The 12,150-nt window shown below is 45.8% G+C and overlaps 1 protein-coding gene across 1 annotated transcript in view; it reads left to right on the top strand.

The window, feature by feature from the left end:
• The first annotated feature begins 3,470 nt into the window (after window positions 1-3,470).
• Window positions 3,471-12,150, top strand: part of LOC142582606 (ATP-binding cassette sub-family G member 1-like) — a 76,722-nt gene continuing 68,042 nt past the window's right edge. Inside the window, exons 1-2 of the mRNA XM_075692489.1 lie at window positions 3,471-3,655; window positions 4,469-4,669. Coding sequence (XP_075548604.1) covers window positions 4,513-4,669 — 157 coding nt within the window. The 5' untranslated portion in view covers window positions 3,471-3,655; window positions 4,469-4,512. The remainder of the gene's footprint in view (window positions 3,656-4,468; window positions 4,670-12,150) is intronic.

Below are 12,150 nucleotides of genomic sequence, written 5' to 3'. Positions count from 1 at the left end.
CCGAGCACGTCTACATCTTGTATGATGCCAGGGTTCGCGCAGAGTATGAAGTCGATTTCATTTCTAGTTCACCATTCGGGCTCCTCCACGTCCACTTTCGACTAACCCGCTTGCGGAAAAAGGTGTTCATTATCCGCATATTATTCTGTTCTGCAAACTCTACTAATAATTCTCCTCTGCTATTCCTAGAGCCTATGCCATATTCCCCCACTGACTTGTCTCCAGCCTGCTTCTTGCCTACCCTGGCATTGAAGTCGCCCATCAGTATAGTGCATTTTGTTTTGACTTTACCCATCGCCGATTCCACGTCTTCATAAAAGCTTTCGACTTCCTGATCATCATGACTGCATGTAGGGGCATAGACTTGTACCACCTTCAATTTGTACCTCTTATTAAGCTTCACAACAAGACCTGCCACCCTCTCGTTAATGCTATAGAATTCCTGTATGTTACCAGCTATTTCCTTATTAATCAGGAATCCGACTCCTAGTTCTCGTCTCTCTGCTAAGCCCCGGTAACACAGTACATGCCCGCTTTTTAGCACTGTATATGCTTCTTTTGTCCTCCTAACCTCACTGAGCCCTATTATATCCCATTTACTACCCTCTAATTCCTCCAATAACACTGCTAGACTCGCCTCGCTAGATAGCGTTCTAACGTTAAACGTTGCCAGGTTCAGATTCCAATGGCGGCCTGTCCGGAGCCAGGTATTCTTAGCACCCTCTGCAGCGGATTAATTTCGACTACCTGGCGTTCTTTCAACGTGCGCTCAATGCATGGTACACGGGAGTTTTCGCATTTGGCCCCCATCTAAATGCTGCCGCTGCGGCAGGGATTAGATCCCGCGACCTCGTGCTTAGCAGGGTGACGTCATAGCCACTAAGCGACAGCGGCCGGTGATATCTATATACACCCCGCGTTATAACGCTAATGGTAAAGCCAATCGTTGTCTGGGCTGTGGCAGCAGTTGTTGCAACCGAATGTATGATACAAAGCCGTCGACAATACCGGTAAATTCCTTCCGATTTTCAGCTGCACTGCGCGGTCGTTGACAGCACCAAACACATTTGAGAGGAGGAACACAGATGGCATAAAAGAGAAGGCAGCTGTCTAGCTGTCACGCTACGAAAGACATGAAGCTAACGGTTTGTTTGACCGAACAACGCACCGTGAGGGACGAACCGGCTAGAATTCACACAGGCAAGAATGACAGACACGATAAACTCGCTCCTCATGGAACCTGCTCTGCGCGCTTTTTTCTCTTTTTTTTGGTCAACAACACTAGCTGGTAACACTAGCTGGCAATTATGAACACTAGCTGGTAATTATCGATCAACAAGACAACCTTCATCCTTGAGCCCAGTGGGTCGTCTCTTGCTCGCCCAGTGTTTATTATCCTGTGACCGCTTCACTTGTTTGTACTGTTATGATCGACCTGTCAAGTGCTAGAAAGGTTTGGACGTGCGTTCCCATGACGAGATAATTGCCCTCTTACCCGAAAAAGCGCCACCCCTTTATGCCCTGAGCAGACACAAAGGGAAGGACCAAGAAATGAAGACACGAAGGGGAAGAACTCGTCGACTTTACAACCTGACAAAGCCACTGATACTTCCACAAGTTCCCCAAGTTTTCCGAGAATACATCGACGACCACATGATTGCGAGGGATTATTCAAGGCCGTCCTGGCCCCCGTGTTAAGCAGAACCACTCGAGACTCGGATAGAGTCACAAGCATGTACCAATGAAGTGAATACATCCTTTTCTTTTTTTTTATCATCATGATGCCCGCCTTCGTCGTCTTTTTCTGATTCTTGCGGTGAAGACCCACGAGAACGTATCAGTACCTAGCTATTACGTATTCTAATGATGATTCTAAATATTCTATATGACGCCAACTGCTGAATTACTCCGCAGACTTTAACATTGAATTTTGGCTAGAATACGATAGTTCTTCTAGTCCTTGTGGAATACTTCAGACATTATTTTTCACTGGCAAGTACGTGCAGACGTATACATACCAAACAATGCTTTAAACGCTTCTTGCTATTCGACATGTCCAGATGACCGAGTGGCTGCGGCGTTCTGCTGAAGAACACGAACAAAGTTGTAGGTCTGATTTCTAACCACAGCGGCGACATTAGCGTGGTGGCGTAATGAAAAAAAAAAGGCATGTGTAATAAAATATCGTTTTTTTTTTAACTTCGGTCAAACTTATTCTGGAGCTGTTTCTTGTTGCTTAGGCGCATCATTGGCATGTTGGAATGAATCGCTTAATGCAGTGATTACCCGAGCCATACATTCCTTAACCCTTGAGTTTCTTGTCCCGCTATCTCACGCCCACTCGTAATTAGGTAAGGATACGGTGAATCCAGATGGCAAGGCTCGAAACATTTACTTGTGATGGTGACAACTTCGCAAGAGTGGTAAAAATATTCTCAGGCCCTGCACACGCGGATTAGCCGAAACTAAATAGGTTTCTCAGACGACTGTTTCATAATTTTTGACGATCTATGTTGCAACCATTATCTGGACGACTTCATAACAAAACTCACTGGACGTCTTATTCCTATATTTGCAATTTAATAAGCGAATGAAAAATTATACGTTGATGACGATGGCTCATCCTTATTTGCGAGCGCAGTGGTACGACCTCCTTAATTAAATTTAAAGGCCTTTTACGCGCAAAAACCACAATATGATGGTGAGGTACGCCGTAGTGGAAGATTCTGCATTGATTTCGATCAACAGGGATTCTTTATCGTGCACCCAATGCACGGTACATGGTCGTTTTTTTTTTTTTTTTTGCATTTCGCCCCCATCGAAATGCAGCCGCCGTGCCCAGGATTTGATGTCTTGCTCTCGGGATCCTCTTCTTTCTTTGCGTCTTATATTTCCTGCTGTTCTCACTCAAAGATGAGTCATTACTAACTTGCGCTTATGTCGACCTTAAAAACGATGCTGCACTGCAGCGAGTGGCCGACTCCACAGCTTACGGACCGGCCGTAAAGCCTAGAGCATTGTACGTGCAGTGGTAACCGCGTTCGCCAATGAACCGAAGACTTTACGGATCACACAGAGTCGATAGACGCTTGCCCGCAGCAGCCCACCGGGGACTTTCCTTGTTCCTATTCGTAATGGTCAGCCAGACACAGCGAACAAAAAGCACGAGCGGCAGCTGGAGGACGATTTCCTCCCTGCCTCATATTTACATCACTCTTGCCCCCTCCTTTCCTCTCTCTCTCTCTCTCTCTCTCTCTCTCTCTCTCTCTCCTTGTTTTCCTGTTTGTTTTGTTTTTGTTCATGCGCCATCACCAAGGGCGGTGTGTTGGCAGTGGTTGCCTTCTGGAACGTAGAGGCCAAAAGAGAGGGCCAAACGGCGAGACGCAACGACGGCGAGGGTGAGATCGTCTGTGACGCGCTCGCGTGCGTTGACGCCTCGCCTCCGTGAGTCGGCGAGAGCGCTGCTCGTCCCCATCCGCACGCACTGCTCGCTGACTCGTGAACTGCCGGAATAAAACATAGTGAAGCGAACAGCCGCGGTTTCTCGCTGCGGCGGCGCGCGTACGCTTGCACCTAACAACGGCGCAGTGCGGTGCCCCGTGCGAGTGCGCGTGTACCCGGACGGCCCTGCGATCGGAGAGGAGGCAAGGAGGAGGTGAGCTAGATGGAGAAGGGCGGGTTTACAGTTCGGTCTCCACCGTCTGAGTTCTTGCTTTATTGTTCCCCGCGTCCGGAGTCCGGAACGTGCGTTTGACTCAGCCGACTGCTGTTGCCTGCGACAACGGCGCTGTGCGCGACGCGTCAGCCTGCGCTTCCACTGCCCCGTACTCTACAGCAGCCGGTGGTGCGGCAACAACGCATTGCGTAAGACCTGGCCGAGCTGAGAAATTCTCGGTAGTTTCGCAACGCAAGGGGAGTGATCGTGCGATTCAAACAGCTGCGATAGAGAAGCTCAGCTGACAGCAAAGTGCTCGCTGATTGACGTGCGCGGCGCGCGGTATTCGACGTGTCTCCGCTGCCGGACAGTACACCTGCGCGCGCTTTTTGTGGCGTGAAGTTCGCTCCAAGGCTGTTGCTGCTGCTACTGTTGCATCCAGAAGAAAGGCGCAGTTTGTTGCAATACACGGGACCAGCTGGGCGCGACATTCAAAGCGTCAGTGACCACACAATAGGCTCCGCAAGTCTCTCTTAATTTCTATTTCTTTGTGTCCCCATCGTTCTCCTTTTTTTTTTTTCGTACGTTTTGGCTTCCGGTATTGAAGACGGCCTTCGTCCGTAAGCAATCTCTATAAGGTGAAAACCTCGGCGCCGTTGTCGCTTACGAAGAAAGCGTGTCGAACCCTGCATCCGGTGAGGGGGAGCAGTGTGCTGTTTATCGCTACCTGCAAAGACCGGTGATTATGACGGTGGTGTGCGCGCGCGCGTTCAGAAAGTGATTCTAGCGGCGTCCGACATTGCCTTCCCGCAGGGAAGACGTACCTCCACGCCGTGTTCTGCCGTTTGCCACCCGTGATGCCGGGGTCACTGGAAGAAAATGGCATCCCGCTCCTTCGCTCGGACAGTGGCCTCAACGGCGACGCGACGAGGAAGAGCAGCGGGTCACTGTCGTCAGTGACACGTCTACGCGGACACAGGCCCAGTTCGAGCGACGCCGGCGACGCCTACGTCGGTGAGTGCCCTATAAGTTCGTACCTAAATCCTAAGCACGAGCTCTACTCATCGTGCCAATTTATACCAAGATCGCCAAGGTCGAGTTCTATGTATGTACCTGGAAAGCAGCAGTTCCGTTGGCTTGGTTGCCGGAGTCGGCAACAATTTAAGAAATCAATACGAGCTCCGCCTACAAAGCTACTGCACCTACCCTTTGTTTATGCTTTCTTTTAGCGTAAAAAGCCACGAAAATATCTGAAGAAAACAATTCGAAAGGACAGGAAATAGTGCCGCTCGCTACTGCAGTTTACTCAAGTGTCAGTGTGCGCAAACATACTGTTCATTGAAATCAGACGCGATAACAGAGGACGGCAAGATTAGTTTGTTGTTGGTTCATGACAGTAGGCACAGCACAGCAAAGACGGTATGTACAGAAGCGAACACGCGGAGAGCCGTAGTATCTACTTTTGGCATAGAGCTTTCTACAATTACTAGAGGGAACTTTGGCGCTTCAATTGTTCATCCACAATGGGAATTATGGGTAGTACATGGATTTGTGTATTCTTCGTGCTTGTGGCTTCAGACGTTTTTGTGGCTTTGTTTATTACCCTTTATCTGGGCAGATATTGGTCAAATTTCAAAGCCAATGTATACTTTTTTTTTTTAAAGCAGCGGGCAATAAGACTGCAAGTACACATAATCGGTGCTAACTGCAGTGATTCCGCTTGTCCATGCGTCCGTGGCGTAATAAAAAAATTCGGGGAGCCAGTCTCTAAGAACGGGCCTCATTGTGCGAACCCGTTAATATTTGCGCATGTTTAACAATGCTTCAACCCTGGGAAGCCATTCAGGCTCTGGGGTTTGAAAGTGGTACACAGCTATAATTCTGCTGATACTTTCCTTGAAATATAGCCGTTCGATGTGGCAATAAAGAAAAAAATAAAGCATCCATGGCGTAATGGTTTCACTATCGGGCTTGTGTGCTAGAAGTCCTATGCTGTCAGTCGTTCAAATCCTGCCGTCGGACAATTTTAATAATGTTTATTTTATTATTTATAACGCAGTACTTTCTTAAATACGATCACCTTGCAAATTTACGAAGCCACTTAAAGCCAGAAGGACGAAGTTTAGTCAAATCCATGTCCTACCCGTCATTCCCATGCTGGCTGAACCGCCCCAAGCTCCCGTAGACACTAGCGCCACGGTTCTCTCTAGTGATTGTGTGACACTCTATGACATTTGTCTATCTCGTGTTTATTGCACTGTGCCAATCGTGGATTCAGACGTGTGCTAGTGGCGACGCATATTTAGTTACAGACCTAGCTATTAGACATATTTCAGCTTAAGAAAGAAAGGAAAGCTGACGTATGAGCCTTAAAACACATGTTCCCAACCGGTGCACTCGTATCTCAATGTGTCAGTGGCCTGCTGTCGGCACTGAGGTCACGTTGGCGTCAAGTACCTTTGTATTTACGCCGCGAGACAATTCGCGCATTGGTTAGGTGGTTAGAGCACGCGGCTGATAAGGTCGCTGTTTCAATGAAAATGCCTACATCGTGGCCGGCGCCGTCAAATCAGTATAGCGAGACGACAGAAACATATACGCACGTCTATTTTCGTCGCTCAGACACACGTGCCCCTCTTCAGCGTACGCTGAACTCACGACAACCAATAGCATGTGCTGGAAAGATGGTGTCAAGGGAAGCAGCAAACTATGGACGCTGTGAAGCTCAGAATGAACCGGGACTGTATATATCATGCTTTCAGTACTCGATGGCACACTGTATAAACGTCGTTTTCGGATACCTAATCTACTCGATTTAAATATTTTGCGAACAAATCACTGGAATGTCAACATTTCTGACAAAGCTGGCGCTCGTCTTCCCCTTCGTTTCTTCTTGTGTCCATGTTTTGCTGCGCTACCCAGATACCATTGTAAAATGGCACCGCGCGTCATAAAAACCGAGAAATTCGGTAGACGCAACTCTTCGCCATTTGCGTCTTTTCCGAAACATTTGGGCGGCAAAATTATACAGCTTCTCGCAATTAGTTACTCTTTCACTTCATTCAAATTTAGGAACTAAAAATTTCTTGCAGTGTTCAACGCGAATATATTACATAAACCTGGAAGCCTCTGTTATCTGGTCGCGGTGTAACGCAAACGAATAGAAAAAAAAAACGATATAGCACGTATGCCGTTGAAACAAAACAAAAAACGTGTCATTCACATGTTAGCAGCATATACCGAAGTGATACGTGAACATAACAGTGCGCTAGTTAAGGAACACTTTCTTCCTGGCAAGTAAGTCGACAGAATGCGCATCACTGCGCCTGTAATGGATAGTTATCGCTAATTTCCAAGCAATGCACTGCCGGTTGACTGCCGCACTACAGGAAATAAAACTTCTCACAATACAAATTTACGGATATCGTTCGCCGTTCACGCGCATTCTTATCCGTGGACATAACACGCGATATATAGACTGGGTGGCGCATAATAGCTAGATTTGTCTCGCGCTGCAATAGAAGGATAGCTGTTCTAGGATAAAAATTTGTTTGTTTGTTTGTTTGTTTGTTTGTTTGTTTGTTTGTTTGTTTGTTTGTTTGTCTCAATGCACTTCGAATAAGTTCCCATTCGCCTTGAACTAATCACTTGAAGGCGTCAACCTCACCCTTCCCACCTTTGCTGTCCGATACACTTCCTTAACCTGAAAGTAGTCAGTTGATGCGCAAGCTTTTTTAGCAGCTATGCATCCGACTGCTTTAATTCGAAAAAAAAAAACGTGCAGTAGCGAAGTTCCCTTTTATTGTTCTTTGTAATATGCTGTCATCATTAAGTCGCGCGCGGACATAGTGCGTTCAGGGCAGAAGGTCGGTATGCCGCTTAACGGGTTCCGAAGAAAGTCTCACATTTAGGCATTTTGCTTGAGTCATGAATGCGTTCAGACATTTCCTACTGCTGCTCTCCCACGACCCCCAACATATGGTAATGCCGACCGATCGGGCCGATGACCTTGTATTTACCGCAAGTTCCCGGCGCACCCGCTGCGCTTATGCTGTGCAATTTTGTGATAACAGTGCGTACGAGTAAAGGACATCCTGCAAAAACGTTTACAGTGCCCCACGTATCAAGATCTCAACTGGGAGGGTACTTAGCCTTCTGTGTTAGATATCGTCTTCAACGTCGAGTGTGAAGACGCGGGGATAAAAAAGGGCGCCTTTGCTTCCTTTTTACAAATCGTAAGACATTGACGTCCTGTAGATCTTTCTTTTTTACTTCGTTATCTAATCTTTATGTGTGCACGTATATGCAGTTGACTCCGAATAAACGAAACTTGCTTAAACGGAAATTCCGGATAAAGAGAACAGTGGTGTGAACAGGATGATTGCCCATACGCGCAATGGTAACAAAGGTCGGTCTAACGGAACCTACCTTTTGTGAAATCCGGTTAAATGAAACTTTAACCGAAACTGCCACCTACATCATCGGCGTACGGGAAACGAAAAGTTCGAGATACATGTCAAAGGATGATGCTGTATGGAGTGAATAAAATGTAACCCATCAAGCAGTTGCCGGAAAGATAGTGCAAATTAAATTTCTCCAAGTTGCAAAGGTGTTTGTGTCATGAGGAATTCGCTAAGCAAGTAATGATCCCTGAGGAGGAAGAGAGCAACGGAATCCGTACAATTATGCAGTCTATAGCAGTCGCCACTACTTCGTTCTTAGCGACGGGAATAAGAGATCGCATGGTGATAATTCCCTAGTTACCTGCTTTGAAGAGACAGTCGAAAATATCATTGGTGGAGTTCATGGCGAAGGCCATAATTTTATCAATAAAAACACAGAATCACCGTCTAGGTGCGCGTCACTGTTTGGAATCCGACAGCACGAGATGAAGTTCAAAATTTGAAGCGCTATTTTGAACGCAAGGAATGCGCAGAAGTATTGAGAATTTTTCCGCGCATACTTACATAACCTCGTGCAAAAGAAGGTGTTCAATATGAGAAGCGGAGCCTTTGGTTTTCCCAATATTAAAATGTGCTTGGTCATTGTTGGTAATATTTGTGTCCTTCGCTTAAATGAAACTTCGGATAAACAGAACACTTTTTTCTGTTCCTTCGACTTATATATATAGCTTACCCAGGCTCTTATTCATGGGGTTTACCCTCCCAAGACTACTCCAGGGGCTATGAAAGATGTCGCAGCAAAAAGTACCGGAGTAATTTTTAACCAGCTCGGTTTCTTGCAAGTACACCCGGGAACAAACGCGGGTTAATGACATCTTAGTTGAAATCAAGAAAAAGAAATGGGCATGGGCAGGACATGTAATGAGGAGGGAAGATAACCGATGGTCATTAAGGGTTACGGACTGGATTCCGAGGGAAGGGAAGCGTAGTAGGGGGCGACAGAAAGTTAGGTGGGCAGATGAGATTAGGAAGTTTGGAGGGTCAACATGGCCACAATTAGTACATGACCATGGCAGTTGGAGAAGTATGGGAGAGGCCTTTGCCCTGCAGTGGGCGTAACCAGGCTGATGATGATGATGATGATGATGATGACACTTATGTCTACGCATATGAGCCTTTATTGCATTCCGACCCCCATTGAAACGCAGCAGCCGTAGTCAGGGATCGAACCCACGACCTCGTGTTCTGCAGTAGAACACTCAGCAGTGCAAAGAACGAAATTATCAGGCGCCTTTCTTTGAAAAAACAGCGCGCCTATCATTGTCGATGACCGACGTAAACGCATGATGGCTGTGCTCTCCTAGGCGTAGTTAAATCGGTGTTGCGGTTTCGAATTGGCTCGGAAAAGCGGCTGCCGATGTAACCGATTCACTGTGACGCCTCAGACAGAACTGAATCAAGTTCATTCGTGCATGGTTCTGACAAGATATATAGTTAATCACATTTAGCTAATGTTTGATTAGACAAAAGTTCTTTAAAAAATATCCTTTTGCTGTGCGAAGTTCCTGTGAACGTGGCATAAGCTCCACGTAGGTTGCACTGGTACTTCGTACGATCATGGCTAACGTTTCCAATAACAATGCTGAAAACTGTACACATATAATATAAATGAACATTTTTCCATCTTTTCTAATGTTTTACTACTTTACTACTCAATGAACAGATAACAGGTGCTCAACTTTGCATGTTCAATAAGTAGACAAATGCGCTCGTCTTTTGCGATATAGTGGGCGACACTTGACATATACAGCAATTCCAACTGGAACGGAATCTATATCCATGGGGAGGGAATTTTCACGGGCTAAGAAATGCACTACAAAACGAAGAACCGGCGTGGTCGGTAAATGTAATGCTGTTGCTCGTTTCTACAGAGTCGTCATTCCTTGGTTCGCTTTATCGCTCACCGGAAGGCGCCTGCGCGCTGACACACGCACATTAGAGTAATTCAGGAGTCGCGCGTTGCGTGCTTAATGATGCGCGTTGCCTATCGAAAAAAAAAAATAAAAGAACATCAGCGCAGCGCCTCATCAAGGAATAAGGAAAAAGTTTTCGCCTGACATCTTGGCAAGCGAGCACGAAAGTCGCATGCTGGGAGTGCATAACTTTCCGTCATATATGGTTGTAATTGCTTCCGCGGTGGGATCCACGTAACGCGCGCGTCATTAACTAGGTGTGGTGGGACTGGGAGGGTAGCTTAGGATTGTGTTGAAAGAGAGAAAGAGAGAAGTAGCATCTGCTTGAAGAACAGAATGAATGAGGCACTTAGGTACGGCATCATATACGCAACTGTCATAAAATAAGTTTTGCCTTGTATCGGGCTATAAACACTCGGCAAGCTTTCGTGCAGTGTTTCACTATATAGAGTCACTCTGGCGAGCACGATCGAGAAATACCGTGCAACCTTAAGAGGAAGCTTTAGCTCGGGTGCTCCTACATAAATACATGTAAAAGGAGAATTCGTTTTTCTCTGCAGCCACTGCGCCAACTTTGACGAGGTTTGTCGCATTTAAAAGAAAAACTTAAAATCTAGTGACTGTTGGTTTCGAATGTTTGATTTAGATCGTCAATTTTTATGAAAAATTGGCAAGAATCGCAAATTTTCAAGAAACTGAACTATCAAGCGTACAACTCTATAAATCAGCAAAAAAATGATATCACAACTATGTGACTAGAATATAATAGTACATCTAAAACAGAAAAGAGAGATATATATAAAGAGGAAAGGCAGGGATGTTAACCAGATATCAGCCTCCGGTTTGCTACCCTACACTGGAGATAGGAGATAGGGGTGAGAAAGAGGACAGAGAGGGAAACATTAAAAGGAAGAAAAATAACACGCACACACGCGGGCAAAATTGTTGTGTTACACATGAATCTCAAAAAATTTAGTAATATGGAAATACAGCTTTTGCAGAAGCCTTGTACACAACGTAACAAGTGCACACAACATATAGATTGACATATTGAATTTGTCCGTTTTTAATTATCTAATGGATGGCGTTTACAGAACCGCTATATCTGTTCTCGATGCAGAGATATTAATTTGTAAACTTCGTGCTTCTTTTTCAAAGTTTCGTAGTTTTGGAAAATCTTTTACACAATTCAGGCCCTAAATGGGAATTGCGCTTCAACAGTCACTAGAAGTCACCTTTGCCTCTCAAATGCAACACATTTCATTAAAATCGGTCCAGGGGTTATCTCAGAAAAGCGTTTCTGCGTTTCACATGTATTTAAATAGGCCGCATCGGAGTTGGGCCCGAGCTAAAGCTTCCTCTTAACACTGATCTCATTTGCCTAACGCGTGTGTGGAAGTAAGATCTTTAGTCCCAATACGTGGCGAAGGGAGAGTCTCACGTACTGCCGTTTGCGCAAGCCTTAATTCCCGCCCTTGAGTAGACGCACAGACAGAGCTGGAGAGATCTGAATACATCTTTACGAAAATGCAGCTGAATTCTTGTTGCTTGCGAGGTCACGCGCATCGATCGGCGATCAGGTTCATTTGGATGCACAGGTTTTACTGCGAGATTATCGTCACCAGAGGAAAAATAAAATGCAAATGTTGCGCCACAATTTGACACGGTTTTTCGCTGTTTTGCTGGCTGACACACGACCGTGTGTGCCTTGACCATGACAGAGAGAGAGAGAGAGAGACTGTATTTCCGCGCCCATAAGCACCTATATTTCAGCAACTAAGCACCTATATATCATCACTGGGTGAATTGATTACGCGCCTCACCGTCTTAACGTCTGTGACGGCATACTTAAAGCCGCCATCGTTTTTTTTTTTTCCACGTTTTACTGTCTCTTCTGTCATCATTATCGCTCTTTTTCTAAGCATTTGTGACTGAATGACAGCAAGCGCAGTGATGTCATAATATAAAACTCCTTATGGCCTGATAATTTCTTATGTTCATACTTGATTATGTATAAAACGAAAACCTTACCCCTTATATTCACATTTCATTCGTTTTGGGACATGCGGTTTCTATAGTAGAAAACGAGTGTGATGAGCAAATGCTACGCGACGTTTGC

The sequence above is a fragment of the Dermacentor variabilis genome, chromosome 5 (genome assembly GCF_050947875.1).
Source record: "Dermacentor variabilis isolate Ectoservices chromosome 5, ASM5094787v1, whole genome shotgun sequence".
Lineage (NCBI taxonomy): Eukaryota > Metazoa > Arthropoda > Arachnida > Ixodida > Ixodidae > Dermacentor > Dermacentor variabilis.
This window is presented reverse-complemented; position numbering and strand designations above follow the sequence as displayed.